This window comes from Equus caballus, chromosome 20 (genome assembly GCF_041296265.1).
Source record: "Equus caballus isolate H_3958 breed thoroughbred chromosome 20, TB-T2T, whole genome shotgun sequence".
NCBI classification, from domain to species: Eukaryota; Metazoa; Chordata; class Mammalia; order Perissodactyla; family Equidae; genus Equus; species Equus caballus.
In genome coordinates this window covers 28,169,489-28,188,503 of record NC_091703.1, presented here as the reverse complement: position 1 = coordinate 28,188,503, position 19,015 = coordinate 28,169,489, and the positions used below count along the sequence as shown (strand labels likewise).

At 37.7% G+C, this 19,015-nt stretch overlaps 1 protein-coding gene across 8 annotated transcripts in view; it reads left to right on the top strand.

The window, feature by feature from the left end:
* Positions 1-1,342: 1,342 nt before the first annotated feature.
* LOC100064006 (zinc finger protein 184) overlaps positions 1,343-19,015 on the top strand; it is a 32,888-nt gene continuing 15,215 nt past the window's right edge. Inside the window, exons 1-3 of one of the 8 annotated variants that reach the window (XM_070245003.1) lie at positions 1,563-2,205; positions 2,713-2,807; positions 16,323-16,402. Coding sequence is in view for 3 of the 8 variants with exons in the window: in XM_014734263.3 (XP_014589749.2) it covers positions 2,714-2,807 (94 nt within the window). In the remaining 5 variants the exon portion in view is untranslated. Of the gene's footprint in view, positions 2,206-2,712; positions 2,808-16,322; positions 16,403-19,015 lie in introns of all 8 variants that reach the window. The other 7 variants (XM_070245002.1, XM_014734263.3, XM_070245000.1 and 4 more) reach the window with 7 other exon arrangements.

Sequence of the window (19,015 nt, the reverse complement as noted above, 5' to 3'; positions counted from 1 at the left end):
TTATTCAGCACCATGCACTGTGCTTTTCTGTGCATTACTGACTTCTCAAAACAACTCATGTGCGCCTCAGTGCTAGGTCCCTTAAGGTTCATCACTGTTAGAATGAACAACTGACATCAAGGCCATACCTTACCAGGGGATGGAACCTGGTTTAGTTTCCATTTTAAGTATGAAGCTAATGGAAACTTTAAGCAAGTGATATCTTGGGCCTGTTTTTATTTTTGCCTTTGGAAAGTAGTAAGGTACATAGCACAATAATTAAGAATGTGAGCTCATGTAGCCAAATCGTATGGGTGACTTTGGGGTGAGTTGCTTCTCTGAGCCAGTTTCATCATGTGTAAAATGAAGTTAATTATGACCTCAGTCATTCGTTCAAAAAATATTTGATTATCTACAATGTGCCAGTCTCTGTTCAAGCTTATGTTTTGAAGTAAAATGTGTTAAAGCACATCTGATAAGAACTACTAGGAATAAATTTATAGTCCAACAAAATTAGGCTTACTCATTCTCTGCAACAAAGTAGACTAGCACGAGCAGAAACCATGGGACATCTCACAAAGGATGAAACAGGGGTATTGTAGGATTTTGAGGGAGGGTTTAAAATAAGCTGTCTTTTGATTGGCTCAATGCAAGGCCACTCTGGATTAAAAGGTGGACTTAGGGTCCTGTTTCTTTGGAAATCTGTTAAGATAAATGTGATATGTCGTGACTGCAAATGCTGTATCTGAAGCTCTGCAGCTGGTTTGGAAATAGAGAATTTTTTTCTCTGCCAAAGATGGCTCTGATTCTCCAGGCAAGACTGGGATGTTCATTTATTCTGATATGATGTCAATTAGTCTCTAACAGCCTATGATTTTAGCAAACAAGATTTCTTAGTAATTTTTTTTTTAGTGGCAGTAGCAAGGCAAAGGCGGAGATGTCATTTGTAAGAAAGCAGTAATTATTTAAAGAGGATCATTATGACACTTTACAGCTGCAGTATGATTTTGGGAGAAATAACGTTTCCTGTTAACTTTGCAGCAGGTTTTATCAGTGTCATCCAGGTCTGGTTAATGGTGGGCAGGTTTTTGCTTTTTCAAAGGAGACAACACATAAAATGTGTTTAAAAGAGGGCCTGGCACACAGAATGTGGTTAATAGTAATTGACTATTCTTATTATAAAGTAAAGGAGTCTGATTTTCCTGTGTTCCAGTGACTTTTAATTAGTTGTTTATGTTGTAAAAAAATAATAGGAACCTACCTTTGTCCTTTGCTTACTAGAGAACAGTCAGTGTTGTAATACAGAGGAACTCTGCTACATGCAAATTATTGACGTATACCCTAGTTACCGTGGAAGAGTCTCATAAATCAGGACCCCAAGGAAAATAGCCAGACAAGCAACGCTCTCCAGTGGCCACGCCTCTGTCCAATTAGGATCACCTGGGCCGGCTCTAGCCACGCCCCTGTCCCTGAATCAGCACAGCCGCAGACATGCCTGGGAAATGTAGTCCGCGGAGGGAGAGTGGCTCCAGCCGTGGCAAGCACCGCCCAGGCGTAGTTCTTCTGGGACTGGAGAACCCTTTGTTGGTACTCCTGCCGCGCGCCGTGAGGCTGAGGTGTCTGCGGCACGGCGCAAGCGGGTCCTAGGTTTCACGGGTTCTGAAGCTTCGCGAGGCCTGGAGCTTCGCGGGGCCTGGGCCTTACCCTTTCGGAAAGATTGGGGGAGAGGGGCGGCTGTGTGCGGGCTGGAGAGGTGGGAGCGGTTCACTTTTTTACCTGCGGCTGTCTCTAACCCGGGAGGCGCGGGAAGAAACCAGGACGGTCCCTCCAGGCCACTGGACTTGCAGTGTCTCCGCGGGTACTCAAAGCAGCTCAGAACCGTGCGGGATCGGGGGTCCAGAGCCCCGGGGTTGGGGCGGCTTCTGGGCATTGGAGCCTGGGGCTGAGACTATCCAGAGAGTGACGGCGGCTGGCCGGCGCCAGTGATAAAATACGAGGCCCAGCCTCGTGCCAAGGGGTCAGAAATAGGTGGGGGCAGAGAGGAGAACTCCCTGAGAGCCACAAACTGGAGAATAGACGCCCCTTGGCTAGTCTAGGGGCTTGTCTGCAGGAGGCCCAGGATCACTAAGGAAGCAGAACTAGCGGTAGTATAGGAAACAGCCTGTGTGATGTCACAGAGCCGGGAGCACTGCAAGGTGCAGGGGACGACTTTCCGTGAAGAAAGAGGTAAGAAATAGACCACGTCGGGTGTGGGAGTGGTCCGAAGACTGAATTTGAGGAGAGGTAGCCTTCCTTTTGCTCACCTTAAGAATCCTGGGGAAAGAGCTTTGTGTGAGAAGGTGGGAAGAGAGCTTCTTTCCACGCCAGTGGTGGGGGCTGCATGAGAGGGAATGTTTGAAGCCTTGGCCGAAACCCCTCGTGTCACTTCGCATGACGCCTTTTTCCCACGCCAGCCTTTTATCTATCATGGCACAATGGAAACAGTCTGGTTTGTTTTACTTAGTTATTTTTTAAAATGTCATACTGTGAAATTGATATGAGAGGGGCGTACTGTTCTAACATATGTATAGATTCGTGTAAGCACCACCACAATCAGGATGCAGAGCTGTTTTATTCACTCCAAAAACCTTCCTTGTGCTATCCCTTTATATTCACACCCCCCCCCCCCCCCCCCGCCATTAACCCCTGGCAGCCACTGATTGTTCTCCATTTCTATGGTTTTGTCTTTTCCAGAATGTCATATCAATGGAATCATATGCTGTGTAACCTTTTGAGACTTGCTTCTGTCACTCAGCACAATGCCTTTCAGACTCATCCATCTTGTGTATGTGAGTTCCTTCTTACTGCTCAGTAATATTCCACTGAATAGATGTACCACAGTTTTTTTAATCCATTCATCTGTTAATGGAATTTGGATTGTTTCCAGATGCTTTTGGTAGTTATGAATTATGCTACTATAAATGTTCATGCACAGATTTTTGTGTGAACTTCAGTTTTCATTCAGCCTAGTGTTTGAAGGCAAACACATCAGAATTTGAATCCTGACTTTGAGACTTATGGCCTGTGTGGTAACCTTGGGCAAGTTAACTTTTTTGACTACCTTCATCAGGGAGTTGTTGTGAGGTTAAATGACCCAATGTATCAGTGTTCTCAACTCTTTCAGACCCAACAGGCCCTTTTTATAACAAATATTTTGTAATGCCCTTGTTTCTATTCTGAAAAGAAATTCATTAAATTGGTAAAACTAACCTACATGCATAAATTTTTAAAGCTATGTAATGCCCTTACTCTAAAATTAAGGAGAAATAAAAGGGAACACATTGCAACTCAAGAGAAAAAAATCACTGTATATTAGCACTGGGAAAAAAACCCCAAAACCAAAATTCTGTGGTTATGTATAAAAAAAGAGGTTCTGAGCTCTGATAAGTATCAACAGATTTTCACCCATGTGGATGTTCTGCAGGACATTTGAAAATTGTATGGAACTGTCCTGTGCTGAAGGGTGTGTAGCATCGCTGGCTCTCACACATTAAATGCTAGTGGGGCTCCTTTCTCTGGTCATAAGGATTGGTTCCTGTCCACTGAGAGCCTCTGATTTATGTGAAACGTTCAGTATATTTACTAACTCATGGCAGCCGCAAGCAACAACATTCTGAAACTCCAAGAGGAGATTCTCCATTACTGGCTCAACAGTTTCACCTTCTTCTAAACCAGTGCTTCTCAAACTTGAGTGTGCATCAGAATCACCTGGAGGATTTGTTCAACACGGATTACAAACCCACTGCTGGAGTTTCTGATTCAGTAGGTCTGGAGTGGGACCTAAGAATTTGTGTTTCTGGGAAGTTCCACGGTGATGCCGATGCTGCTGGTCTAGGGAGCACATTTTAAGAAGCAGTGTTCTAAACCTCTCCCTTCAAATGTTTAAATTCAGTAGGTCTTTTAAAAATTTTAATCTTGGTTAATCTCCGTAAAATTCTGTAAAGCAGTGGAAACAGATACTCTTATCCCTGTTATTTTGTTACTGAGGAAACTAATGTTCAAAGACATTAGCGACTTGCTCAATGCTTTACAGCATTTTGCTCACCTAGATATTAGAATCCAAGGTTCTTCATCCCCAGTTGAGTGTTTTTTCCTTTAAGTAACACTGCTTGTGATAATAAAGGCAGTATGTGCTATATTGAAAGAATTTGAAAAGCAATTTCTCCTAGATCCTTGAAGAACCAAGGGAGATGGCACTATTTTATATCACTTAATGATCCATTCTTCATTTCTTACACTCCCCTAGCTTACTACACTCTCCAGCCCCGCTAGCCTCCTGTTCTTCCTAGAGCATGCTGAGGGTATTCCTGCCTCAGGGTTTTGATGAAGGGACTTTGCACTTGCTTTTCTCTCAGTGTACCCTCAGATGTCTTCGTGGCTCACTCCCTGTTTTTATTCAAGTCTAATCAAATGTTGCCTCCCCAGAAAATCTTCCCTGGCCATCCTATCTAAAATAAAGGTCTTCTTTATCCACTTACCCTACTCTTTTGATAGCATTTATCACTACCTGAGGTTGTATATGCTTGTATGTATTTGTTGGGGTTTTTTTTGCTGCGTCTTTCTGAGGGACTTTTTTCTGTTGTGTCATTGTCACATCCCCAGTGCTTACAAGTGCCCTTAGCACAGAGTTGAATAGATACTTGAATCCAGTATGTTAGTAATTGGATTATGACTCCAACACAGATTTCAGCCCAGTTTATTCAGTTCAGCAAACATGTTGAGCACCCATCATATGTAGGTATGCACAGTGTTGGTATTAGGGATGTAAAGATGGATAAAACTTGATTCCTGCCTGAGGGAAGGGAGGAGAAAAGACACTCAAAAAGGTCATTTCAATACAGATAGTAAGTGCTATGATAGAGACTAGATTACTGCTCTTATTCTCTGGAACCTACTTTGGTCATTCATAGGATACAGCATGGGACTGAGGCCACAGTTTCTGTGGCCCCTCTGTGGTCATGGGATGGCACAGAATATCTAGATGCCCTTACTCACTGGAACTGAAGATTCAGTTGGTGTCGTCTCACAAAGTACCACATATGTGGATTTCTAGACCAGTGCTGTCCAATAGAACTTTCTGTGAATATGTTTTAAATCCGTGCTGTCCAGTACCATAGCCACTAACCACATTGGCCTTTGAGCAATTGAAATTTAGCTATTTCAATTCAAGAATTAAGTCATTAATTTTATTTAAGTAACTTAAATTTAGACAGCTACATGTGGCTAGTGGCTACCATATTGGAGAGTGCAGTTCTAGAATGTCAACTGTTGTAGCTGTAGACACAAACTGACTTCTTCATAGCTCCTTTCTCTCCCCTCAGTGCCACCATCTCAAGACTCTGCCCTTCCTCAAGAGCCCAAAAGAGGAGGGAAAGGCTGACACTAGGCCCATGATAGCCATGTTTAGGGTGAGTTGGATCTCCTTCCTAAATCCTAAAGTGTTAGCTTACATTTCCTACTTTCATTCTATTGGTTTAGGTCCCAACAAAATCCAGTACAGTGATCTGACCCCAGATATTTTCTTCCCCAGTAAGTAAGGCCTAGTCTCTGACCATAGCCTTCATAAGGCTTGTCATCATTTGCCTCCTGCCTTCCCATGGTTTTTCTGTCTTTCATTAGGTAAGCAACCGTAGCAGTTAGGTTGTCAAGTAAGCCATTGTCTGTGGTACTTAGTCCTTGAGGAGTCTATGGCCCAACCAAGGAGTTAAGGAAAAATTCAAGGAAAGACATAAATTATTTTCAAGTGATAAAGACAAAATATCCCACAGAAGTTCAGAGGAGAGAGAGTATAATTTGGAAAATTTCATGAAGGGGATAGAATTTTGGTCGGCACTAAAATATGGTTGGAATTTAGTCAAAGGCAGGACAGAGGGCCTTTAAGGGGAGAAAACATAAGGCCAGCCTTAGGAGTAGAAGTGAGCATGTTTCCTGTGGGGCAATAGGTGGTAGGTTTATATTGAAAATTGTGAGGGTGAGATTGAGTATACTAGATAGGAATGAGGCGTTTGGATTTTACTGTATGGCTGATGGTGAATTAGTAGAAATTTTTGAAAAAGAAAATCCCATAATGAAGCTTGTTTGGTTTGATTTAGATATAGGGGATAAAAGAGAGTAGAGTTAGAAATGACTCCAGTTGGGGAACCTGGAAGATTCGAGAGAAATTAGATGATTTGGAAGGGAAACCAGTGTGCTGTGGAGAGGATTCTGGTGGGAAGCTAATTAGGATGAGCTAATTTTTTAAGTATATATTTACAGCAAGGCATATAAGGCAAGTGAGAAGAGACCTCAAACTTGGATGAAGATAGGATTCCAGAGGTGAGGACTTGACGTGTACAGGCAGGGACCTGCCTGTGGTCTGCGTTATAGTAAACACACTTTCTGAAGCTCTGCAGTCTGGCCCTCATTACATCTCTGACCTCATCTCTTATCATGCTTCCCTTTATTCCTTTATTTCCAGCTGCGTTGATTTCTGTTTTTTTTGCATTGACTTCTTTTCTTTTCCTTGAATGTACCAGGCTCATTCTCTTGCCTCCTTCAAGTCTTTGCTCACATGTAACCCAATCAATGAAGCCTTTCCTGACCACTCAAGTTAAAATTGCACCACTATCCCCCTTACTCATGTCAGCATTTTCTATCTCCTTTGCCTGATCTATATTTCCCTACTGTACTTTTCACCTTTTAATATAATCTACAATTTATTTCTGTGGTTAGCATATTTTTTGTCTTCCCCTACTATGGAGTATGCTCTGTACAGGCAGAGTTTCTCTTTCTTTTCTTCCTTTTTTTTGTTTCTTATCCACTGCTATATCATCTGTGCCTAGAATAGTGCCTGATATATAGTAGCTACCCATTAAATTTGTGTTAAATAAATGTTGAATGATTTAATACAATTATAAATTTATGATTTCCAGCCTCACATTGCCCCTTGATAATCTTGGTAATCCTTGACACTTCTGTGGAAAACTTAGACTGCTATATCTATTTCACACTTCTTTTGTTTCCTCAGACCTTGAACCACTCTATTCTCTTCACAGATTACAAAGAAAATACAGTCTCTTAGATGGGAATCCTTTCACCATCCTGAAACGAACATCAGCCTGCCTAAATCTGTATAGTCCCGTTCTTTATCCCTCCCATTTGAATTGAGGAGCTCTATCTACCCTTCTGTAACAATTCTTCTACCTGTGCTTTGGATCTCATCTTTCCTGTATCTTCAATACCTTTATTCTGTTTCCCTTCTCCCTCTTTCTATTTTATACACCCTTGGCAGTTGTATCCTTCCTGTTATTTTTTCCCAGCTTTAAGGTATCTTTTACATGAAATAAAATTCATCAATTTCATCTGAATGTTTTGAATTTTAACAATTGTTTACAGTTGTGTAACTTCTACCACGTCAAGATATAGAACTCTTTGTCCAGTATAGTACCCATTAGCCATATGCAGCTATTTAAAATTAAATTAATTAAAATTAAATGAAATTAAAAGTTTATTTCCTTGCTTGTACTAGTAACATTTCAAATGCTTAGTAGTCACATGCGGCCAGCAGCTACTGTATTTGACAGTACAAGTATACAGTGCTTTGATCATTTCAGAAAGCTCTATTGGACAAGGCTATGAGTGCTACTGTAACTATGTCTCATAAATTTTGATATGATTACATATATTACCATTATATTTGAAATATTTTCTTATATTTTTTGTAATTTCTTTGACTAATTGACTTAGCACTACGTTGTTTAATTTCCAAATATCTAGGGATTTTTCCAGATATCTTATTGTTATTGATTGCTAGCTAAATTCCACTTTCCTCAGAGAATATATTCTGAATGATCTCAATCTTCTTATGTCTGAAAAATGCTTTTATTTTACTTTCATCTTTTAAAGATACTTCCTCTTGGTGTATAATTCTAGGTTGACAAGTTTTGTTTTTCTATCAGTACTTTAAAGAGGATGCGCCTCTGTCTTCCCAACTGCATGGTTTCTGGTGTGAAATCTGCTGTCATCTTATCTTTGTTCCTCTATGTGTAATATGTCTTTTTTTCCTCTGGCTGATTTTAAGATTTTCTCTTTATCACTAGTTTTGACCAATTTGATAAAGTGCATTGGTTCTGTTCTCCATGTTTCTTGTGCCTAGAATTTGTTGAGCTTCTTGGGTCAGTGGTTTAGTAGTTTTCATCAAATTTGTACAGTTATAAGCCACTATTTCTTCTAATATTTTTTTCTGCCTCGCTCCCCCAATTTGGGAATTCCAGTTACACAAACATTGGTCTGTTTAAATTTGTCCCACAGTTCATTGATGCTCTGTTCATTTCTTTTTTAAAAAAAATTCGTCATTCTCTGTTTCTTTTTGGATAGTTTTTATTGCTATGTCTTCAAGTTCACTGATCTTTTCTTCTGCAATTTTTAGTCTACCTTTAATTCTATCAGTGTATTTTTCATCTTGGTCATTTTAATTTTTATCACTAGAAATTCAATTTCAGTCTTTTTTATTTCATCCACGATTCTCTGCTTAACTCTTTGGACATATGGAATATAGCTATAATAATTCTAATTCTAACATCTGTCAGTTCTGGATTGGTTTTGATTAATTGTTTTTTGTTGTGAGTTGTAGTTTTCTTCTTATTTTTCCTAGTAATCTTTGTTTGGATTCCAAACATTAATTTTATCTTCTTGGGTGTTAGATGTTTTTGTATTCCTAGAAATATTTAAGAGCTTTTATCTGAGATGCAATTAAGTTACTTAGAAATGGTTTAATCCTTTCCGGTCTTACTTTTAAGATTTTAAGGTTAAGATATATATATATATATATATATAGTAGATCTATTTTCCTTTAACAAACCTTTCCTGTTGGGTAACACACTCCTGTGTGTTTCTCCTTTACTCTCATACTACTACCACACTCACAGCACTTCTGACACCAGATGTGTGGGATGTTTTTCCCACACCAAGCAGTTCGCTATGACACCAGCTGTGTGTCCTACAATTCAATTCAGTTCTGACACTAGTCAGAGTTAGTGAAGACCCCACAGGTTAAGGGCTTTTTCCTACAGGATGGCCTCCCACTTCAGATGCCAATTGCAATTAGTAGGCCCCCAGGTTGCCCACAACTTCTGTCTGACTTGGCTACAAATTGGACTGTCCCATGACCTCCCTTTTTGGATTCAGTCATTTGCTGTAACAGCTCACAGAACTCAGGGAAACACTTACTTATGTATTCCAGTTTTTTATGTCATAAAGGATGCAGATGAACAGCCAGATGAAGAGATATAAAGGGCAAGGTACAGAGGGTTGGAGCATAGGAGCTTTTGTCTCTATGGAGTTGAAGTGTGCCACCCTCCCAGTCCATAGATGGTTTCACCAACCTGGGGGCTCTCCAGACTTTGTACTTTGGGGATTTTTTAGGGAGGATTCATCATATAGGCATGACTGACTATTCATTCAATCTGTAGCCCCTCTCCCCTCCCTGGAGGATGGGAGGGTGGGGCTGAAAGTTCTAAGCTTCTAATCATGGCTTGGTCTTTCTGGTGACGAGCCCCTATCCTCAGGCTGTTCAGGAGCCTATGAAGAGTAACCTCAGAACAAAGGACACTCCTATCACTCAGAAATTCCAGGGGATTTAGGAACTCTTTGTCGGGAACCAAGGACAAAGACCAAATATTAGAACAAAAGATACTCCTGGTGCTTTTATCACTTAGGAAATTACAGGATATTTTAGGAGCTCTGTGCCAGGAATGGGGTCAGAGACCAATATATGTTCTTTCTGTTATTTCTCACCTTATATTTTCTTTATGACAGTGCATTTGAGTACTTGTAATACCGAATACTTTGTAAATGCTTTTGTATTATATGAATAATTTCTGTGTTTAAAAGAAAGAGTCATGCAGTATATTTTAGATCCTACATTACTTCCCAGATAGAGACTGATGAAGAGTCATTTATTTATTCAACCATGACTCATTGTACACTTTCTATGTACCAGGCACTAAGTGTGCCCAGGCACTACTTTGTTGTTACATGTTTTATGTATTGGCTATGTTCTCTCTGATATTCCTGGTGAGAGAGGCAGACTTATTTTTATCTGATCCTGAGCAATGTCACAATTCTCTTGTTCATTGTTTTTTATTGCTTCAACTCTACTAGTTTTCATACTAAGTTTTCAAGATATTATTTGTCAAATCTAGTTCAGTTATATTTGGCCTTCAACATAATTAGCTGGTTGCTACTCTCCATATCCTTCTGCCCTCACACATGCATAATCTCTCTCATATCAACATGACTCATGAGGATGGTACTTTTTTTTTTAATCAATGATGAACCTACAGTGACATGGCATAATCACTCAAAGTCCATAGTTTACCTTAGGGTTTTCACTTTTGGTGTTGTACATTCTATGGGTTTGGACAAATGTATAATGCCATATACCTGTCATTATTATGTCATACAGAGTATTTTCATTGCCCTAAAAATCACCTGTGCTCTGCCTATTCATCTTTCCCCTCACCCCCAACCCCTGATCTTTTTTTTTTAATTAAGATTACATTGGTTTATAACATTATATAAATTTCAGGTGTACATCATTATATTTTGATGTCTGTATAGACTGCATAGTGTTCACCACCAAAAGTCTGGTTTCCATCCATCAGCACTGGTGTTTTTATTGTCTCCATAGTTTTGCTTTTTTCAGAATGTCATATAATTAGAATTATACAACATAGAGTCTTTTCAGATTGACTTCTTTTACTTAGTAATATGTGTTTAAGTTTTCTCCATGTCCTTTCATCACTTGATATCTCATTTCTTTTTAGCACTGAACAATATTCCATTGTCTGGGTGTACCACAATTTATTTATCCATTCACCTACTGAAGGATATCTTGGTTGCTTCCAAGTTTTGGCAGTTGTGAATAGAGCTGCTATAAATATCCATGTGCAGGTTTTTGTGTGGACGTAAGGTTCAGCTCATTTGGGTATATACCAAGGAGCATGATTACTGGATCATTTGGTAAGAGTATGTTTAGTTTTATAAGAAACTGCCAAAGTGCTTCCAAAGTGGCTGTAGCATTTTGCATTCCCACTAGCAATGTAGGAGAGTTCCTGTTGTTCCACATCCTCCCCAGCATTTGGTGTTGTCATTGTTTCAGATTTTGGCCGTTCTAGCAGGTGTGTAGTGGTGTCACTTTGTTTTGATTTGCATTTCCCTGGTGACATATGATGTGGAACATTTTTTCATATGCTTTATTTGCCATCTGTATATCTTTTTTGGTGAAGTGTCTGTTAAGATCTTTGGTCCATTTTTAAATCAGCTTGTTTGTTTTCTTATTGTTGAGTTTTAAGAATTTTTCTGTGTTTTATTAACAATGCTTTAACAGATATGTCTTTTGCCAGTGTTTTCTTTCAGTATGACTTGTCTTCTAATTCTCTTGATACAGTCTTTTGCAGAGCAGAAGTTTTTAATTTTAATGAAGTCCAGCTTATCAATTATTTCTTTCATGCATTGTTTTGTATCTAAAAAGGCAATCAGCATACCCAATGTTATCTAGGTTTTCTCCTATGTTACTTCCAGGAATTTTATAGTTTTGCAGTTTATATTTGGGTCTGCAATCCATTCTGAGTGAATTTTTGTGAAAGGTGTAAGGGTCTGTGTCTAGGTTCACTTTTTGCATGTGGATGTCCAGTTGTTCCAGTACTATTTGTTGAAGAGACCATCTTTGCTCCATTTTTTAAAGTCTTTATTCTGTTGTCAAAGATCAGTTGAGTATATTTATGTGGGATTATTTCAGGGCTCTCTATTCTGTTTCATTGTCTATTTTTGACCACACTTTCTTGATTACTATAGCTTTATAATGAGTTTTGAAGTTGGGTGGTGTCAGTCCTCCAACTTTGTTCTTCACCTTCAATATTGCGTTGGCTATTCTGGGTCTTTTTCATTTCCGTATAAACTTTAAAATCACTTTGTTGATAGTCATAAGATAACTTCTTGGGGTTTTGATAAGGATTGCATTGACTCTATAGGTGAAGTTGGGAAGAACTGATATCTTGAAAATATTGAGTCTTCCTATCCATAAATATGGGATATCTCTCCATTTATTATTTCTTCTTTGATTTCATTCACCAGAATTTTGTAATTTTCTTCATATTGATTTGTACCTACTTTGTTAGATTTATGGCTGTTTCATTTTCTTTCAGTGCTCACATAAATGGTATTGTGGTTTTAATTTCAGATTCCACTGTTCATTGTTTGTATATAGGAGAGCAGTTGGCTTTTGTGTATTAACCTGGTATCCTGCAGTCCTGCTATAATGCCTTATAAGTTCCAGGAGTTTCTTTGTCTTTTATTTCAGATTTTCCACAGATGATCATGTCATCTGTGAACAAAGACAGTTTTATATCTTTCTTCCCAATTTGTATGTGTACCTTTTAATTACTTCTCTTGTTTTATTGCATTAGCAAAGACTTCTGGTACAGTGTTGAAAAGGAATGGTGAGAGTGGACATCCTTGCATTGTACCTGATGTTAGCAAGAAAGCTTCCAGTTTCTCACCATTAAGAATGATGTTAGCTGTCAGTTTTTTAAAATAGTCTTTATCAAGTTGAGAAAGTTCCCCTCTATTCTTAGTTTACTGAGAATTTTTTGTCATGAATGATTGTTGGATTTTGTCAAATGCTTTTTCCGCATCTATTAATGTGATCATATGGTTTCTCTTTTTTAGTTTGTTGATGTAATGGATTACATTAAGTGAAACTAGCCTTGCATACCTGGGATAAATCCCACTTGGTTGTGGTGTATAATTATTTTTATGCATCGTTGGATTCAATTTGCTAGTTTTTTTGTTGAGGATTTTTTGCATCTATGTTCATGAGAGATATTGGTCTATAGTATCTTTTCCTGTAGTGTCTTTATCTGGTTTTGGTGTTAGGGTAATGCTGGCCTCATAGAATGAGTTACAAAGTATTCCCTCTGCTTCTATCCTCTGGAAGAGATTATAGAAAATTGGTACAATTTCTTCTTTAAGTGTTTGGTAGAATTCATCAGTGAACCCATCTGGGCCTAGTGCTTTCTGTTTTGGAATATTATTAATTAGTTATTCCACGTCTTTAATAGCTATAGGCCTATTCAAATTGTGTATTTCTTCTTGTATGAGTTTTGGCAGATTGTCTTGCAATCTGCCAAATAGACCAGGAATTGGTCTGTTTCATCTAGGTTGTCCAATTTGTGGGCATTGAATCATTCATACTATTCCTTTATTATCCTTTTAATGCGTATGAAATCTTTAGTGATGTCTTCTCTTTATTTCTGATATTAGTAACTGGTATCATTTTTCTTTTTTTCTTAATTAGCCTGACTAGAGGCCTATCAATTTTATTGATCATTTCAACTTTTGGTTTTATTGATTTCTCTATTGATTTCCTGTTTACAATTTCACTGATTTCTACTCTAATTCTTTTTTTATTTTTCCTTCTGCTCACTTTGGATCTAATTTGTGCTGCTTTTTCTAGTTTCCTAAGGTGGAAACTTAGATTATTGATTTTAGATCTTTCTTCTTTTCTAATATATGCATTCGGTGCTATAAATTTCCCTCTAAACACTACTTTCACTGCATCTCACAAATTTTGATAAATTGTTTTCATTTTCGTTTAGTTCAAAGTATTTTAAAATTTCTCTCACGAATTCTTCTTTGACCCATTTGTTATGTAGAAGTGTGTTTTTACATTTTTTTTCTTTTTGAGGAAGATTAGCCCTGAGTTAACATCTGCTGCCATTCCTCCTCTTTTTGCTGAGGAAGACTGTCCCTGAGCTAACATCCATGCCCATCTTCCTCTACTTCCTATGTGGGATGCCTGCCACAGCATAGCTTGCCAAGCAGTGCCATGTCTGCACCCAGGATCCGAGCTGGTGAACCCCAGGCCAGCAAAGCAGAATGTGTGAACTTAACTCCTGCACCACCGGGCTGGCCCCTGTAGAAGTGTGTTTTTAAATCTCCATGTATTTCGGGATTTTCCAGTTATCTTTCTCTCATTGATTTCTAGTTTAATTCCACTGTGGTCTGAAAGCAGATATTGCATGATTTCTGATCTTTTAAATTTGTTAAGGTGTGTTTTATGGCCCAGAATGTGGTCTGTCTTGGTGAATGTTCCCTATTAGCTTGAGAAAAATATGTATTTTGCTGTTGTTGGATGAAGTAGTCTATAGATGTCCATTATATCCACTTGATTGATGATGATGTTGCATTCAGCTGTGTACTTACTGATTTTCTGCCTGCTGGATCTGTCCATTTCTGAGAGAAGTTGAAGTCTCCAATTATGGCAGTGGGTTCAGCTGTTTCTCCCTGTAGTTCTATCGGTTTTTGCCTCATATAGTTTGCCTCTCTATTGTTAGGTGCATACATGTTAAGAATTATTATGCCTTCTTGGAGGACTGACCACTTTGTCATTAGCTAAATGTCCTTCTTTATCCCTGATAACTTTTCTTACTTTGAGGTCTGCTCTGTCTGAAATTAATATAGCTGCTCCTGCTTTCTTTTGATTAGTGTTAGCATGGTATATTTTTTCCATCCATTTATTTTTAATCTGTATGTGTCTTTATATTTAAAGTGGATTTCTGGTAGACAATATATAGTTGGATCTTGTTTTTTGATCCACTCTGACAATCTCTGTCTTGTAATTGGTTCATTTAGACCATTCAAATAATCACCATTCAAAGTGATTATTGATATAGTTGGATTAATATCTACCATATTTGTTAGTGCTTTTTATTCTTCCACTCTTATTCTGCCTTTTGTGGTTGTAATTGAGCCTTTTATATGATTCTATTTTCTCTCCTTTTTTAGTATATCAGTTATGCGTTTTTAATTTTTTTAGTGGTTGCCGTAGAGTTTGTAATATACGTTTACAACTAATCCAAGTCCACTTTCAAATAATACTATACCACTTCACGGGTAGTGTGAGTGCGTTATAATAACAAAATAATCCTAATTCCTTCTTCCTTTGTCTTGTATCATTGCTGTCATTTATTTCGTTAATACACAAGCATACATATTATACATAGATATAGGATGTATACATAAGCATACGTAATCTATTATTGATATTTAAAAAAAAACTGTTATCTGTTAAATCAATTAAGAATAAGAATATTAAGTTTTTATTTTACCTTACTTATTCCATCTTTGGTGCGCCTCCTTTCTTTATGTAGATCTGAGTTTCTGACCTATATTATTTCCCCTCTCTCTAAAGAACTTCTTTTAACATTTTTTGCAAGGCAGGTCTGCTGGCAAATTCTCTCAAGTTTTGTCTGAGAAAGTCTTTATTTCTCCTTCACTTTTGAAGGATAATTTCACAGGGTATAGAATTCTAGGTTAATTTTTTTTCTGTCAATACTTTAAATGTTTTACTCCACTTTCTTGCTTGCAAGATTTCTGAGGAGAAGTTGGATGTAATTCTTATCTTTGTTCCTTTCTAGGTAAGGTATTTTTGTCCTCTGACTTCTTTCAGGAGTTTTTCTTTATTTTTTATTTTCTATAATTCAAAAATGATATGTCTAGCTGTAGTTTTTTGGGTGCTTGTCCTGCTTGGTGTTTTCTGGGCTTCCTGGATCTGTAGTTTAGTGTCTGACATTAATGTGTGTCATTGTTTCAGATATTTCTTCTGTTCCTTTTTCTCTTTCTTGTCCTTCTGTTATTCTCATTACACTTATTATACTTTCTGTAGTTGTCCCACAGTATTTGGATATTCTGTTCTGTTTTTTTCAGACTTTATACTCTTTGCTTTTCAGTTTTTGAGGATTCTGTTGATAATATCCTCTTGGAGATTCTTTCCTCAGCTGTGTCCAGTCAACTAAAGTGTCTCTCAAAGGCATTCTTCATTTCTGTTACATTTTCTCTTTTTATCTCTGGCATTTTTCTGTTATTCTTTCTTAGGATTTCCATCTCTCTGCTTACATTGCCCATCTGTTTTTGAATGCTGTCTACTTTATCCTTTAGAGCCCTTAGCATATTAATCATAGTAGTTTTAAATTCCCAGTCTGATAAATCCAGTATCCCTGCTATATCTGGTTCTGATGCTTGCTGTGTCTCTTCAAATTGTGTTTTTTGCCTTTTGGTAATTTTTCATTGATAATTGAACATGATGTACTGGGTAAAAGGAACTGCTGGAAATAGGCCTTAAGTAATGTGGTGGTAAGATATTGGGGGAAGGCAGGCATTCTATGGTCCTATGATTAGGTCTTAGTCCTTTAGTGAGCCTTTCTCTCTGGACTGTGAACCTCAAAAGTGTTTCTTTGTTTTTTCCTTCTCCCTTCGTCCCACAGGATAGCAGGAATGGGTTAGAGGATTTCTGCCATGTCAAAGGCCAGAGCCAGTTGGAGTTGGGTATTTCCCTTCTTTTAAGGTGAGTTAGGCTCTGATAAAACCCAAGCAGGTTAGGCTGAGGTTAACTAATTTCCCCTGAGGGTCAGCCCTGTTAAGAAGAACAGAATGTTCTGAGTTATTTCAGAATGGATCCTTTCTCCCTTCCCCTGCCAAAAGCCCAAGAGGACTTTTCTCAGATGTTTACTTTGGGAATTTAGTCGAGCTCTTGGAGCTAAATCTCACAATATTATGGATGCCCTCCCTCCCCATGACTGCATCCCCCTAGAGTGTTTTACTCTCAGAGTTGTCCACACTGAGCCTTCAGCAATTCATCAGTTATAGTTCAGATTTTTCTACCCCTGGCACTGGTTCTTGCAGCATTTTCCACTGGTGAGTCTCTGATCCTATAAGTTGTGACTGCCTGTATTCCTCTGTCTTTCCCTTCTCGGGGGCAGTGGTTTGCCCTGTGTCCTCTGGTCTCTTAAGGATCAAAGAAGAATTGCTGATTTTTCAGTTGTCCACCTTTGTATTTGTTGTTAGGATAGAGTGGTGACTTCCAAGCTCCTTATATGCAGAAGCAGAAACCTGATACTTCTTAAAGTATGGATTATTCCATCATGTAGACTTAGGAAATTTGATTTTGGGGGGGGGGGCGGCCTCCACATAGAGCTACAAACTGCTAAAGTCTAAGAGTAATGGAATGGACAACCTGGAAGAATCAAAATAGGAGGTTTTGGTGAGAATGTGTGTGATGTTTGTGAGTTCAAATTTCAGAGATTTAACACTCTGTGGAGATGGCTCAGTCTTACAGTTGACTTTGGGAATGGGTACAAGAATTATATAGAAAAATTAGAAACAAGATTTCTATATAAAATGAAAGCTGAAAGATCAAACATGCCACTTATAATAAAAACTGTAAATTGGATTAAAATACTTTCTAAGTATTCTAAATGCTTTACATATTTACATATTATTTACATATTAACTCATTTAATCTTTGTGATAAGCCTGAATTGTAGTACTTGTTATTGTCCCTATTTAAAGTACAGCCTCTTGGTTTAGTTGTGTTTTGGTTTTTGAACCAAAGTGATAAAGAAAGATTTCAAATAAAAGATTATACAGATATAAATAAAAAGGAAGCTGAACTACAGAATTAATTTAAAAATAGAATTTATAGCCAAAGAAAATAAGACAAAGGAGGTCTTTTAGGATTATGATTAAGTTTGCTTTTTTTTGAATATCTAATACATCCATATAGTTCAAAAATAAGAAATTGGAAAAGATATACAGTGAAAGGCCTTCTTCATATTCTTTTTCTGCCCAGTTCCAGCTCCCCACCCTCCTTAGATAATCCTGTTCTTATCTGACCAGACTTTATAACAAAAAAAGAACACGTTATGCATACTGTTTACCATCTTGCTTTTTTCACTATATCTTGGGGATCTTTCCATATCGGTATGTAGATCTTCCTGTTTTTTTACAACTGTGTATAATTCTGTTTTTAAATTTAACCAGTCAGTTCCCTATTGAGGAATATTTGGGTTTCCAGATAATGCTGCAATGAATTCCTCCATATATATGAATTTCCCAAAGTAGAATTGCTAGATAAAAGATTCAGTTATGTACCTGTAATTTTGGTAAATATTACCAAATTGCTTACCATTAGGGCTATCCTAGTTTATACACCCTTCAGCAGGGTATGAGTATGTCTGTTCCCTATGGCCAAGATAAGCATTTTTGTTAATTTGAGAGGTATAATCTACAATAAAGACATACCATGGCTTTTTCTATCCTGAATAGCATAGCACCAGAGTTTATAAATATATATAAATAAAATATACATATACGATATACAAAATATGTTAAAAATGCAAAAGAAATATTGACAAGTGTACAAAGATAATATGCCTTTCTTACTACTAGACAGAATCAAGCAAACAAAAAATGAAGATGTGTTGGTGCCGGGCCAGTGTCATAGTGGTTAAGATTGCAAGCTCCGTTTTGGCAGCCCAGGGTTTACAGATTCAGATCCCAGGCGCAGATGTAGCATCACTCATCAAGCCACACTGTGGCCGCATCCCACGTAAAATAGAGGAAGAATGACACAGATGTTAGCTCAGGGCCAATCTTCCTCACACACACACACACAAAATAAATAAATAAAAAATAAAGATGTGGAATGTCTGGATAATTCATTAAAGTTGATTATGTACCTCTACAAATGGAGCATACATTTTCTACTATAAAATCCAGGGAAAATTACAAGGTTAATCATATATATTAGGCAACCTAGCAAACCCTAATAAAGTTGTTGAAAACTTTCAGGCTCAGTTATCTGAATCTCATGCTCATTTTTATCTTAGTCTCTTTATTCATGTACTTCCATCTACTGTGCATGCTTCCTTTTATGCCAATCCTTGTGGCAGGTATTTACAGAGTTCCGCAGAATGATACACAAAAGAACTTTATTTATGCTAACAGTTATATATTAGTGGAATTAGTTATAGTATTCAGGATCTTGATATATATAATTTTTTTAAGTAAATACTTTTTTGAAGCAAGTTAATTTCTTTTAAAAGTGGTCGTTAATGTTGCTTTTTTAATGATCACACATTTATTTCTTGACTCTATAGTTTGTATTTGTCCCTCACCA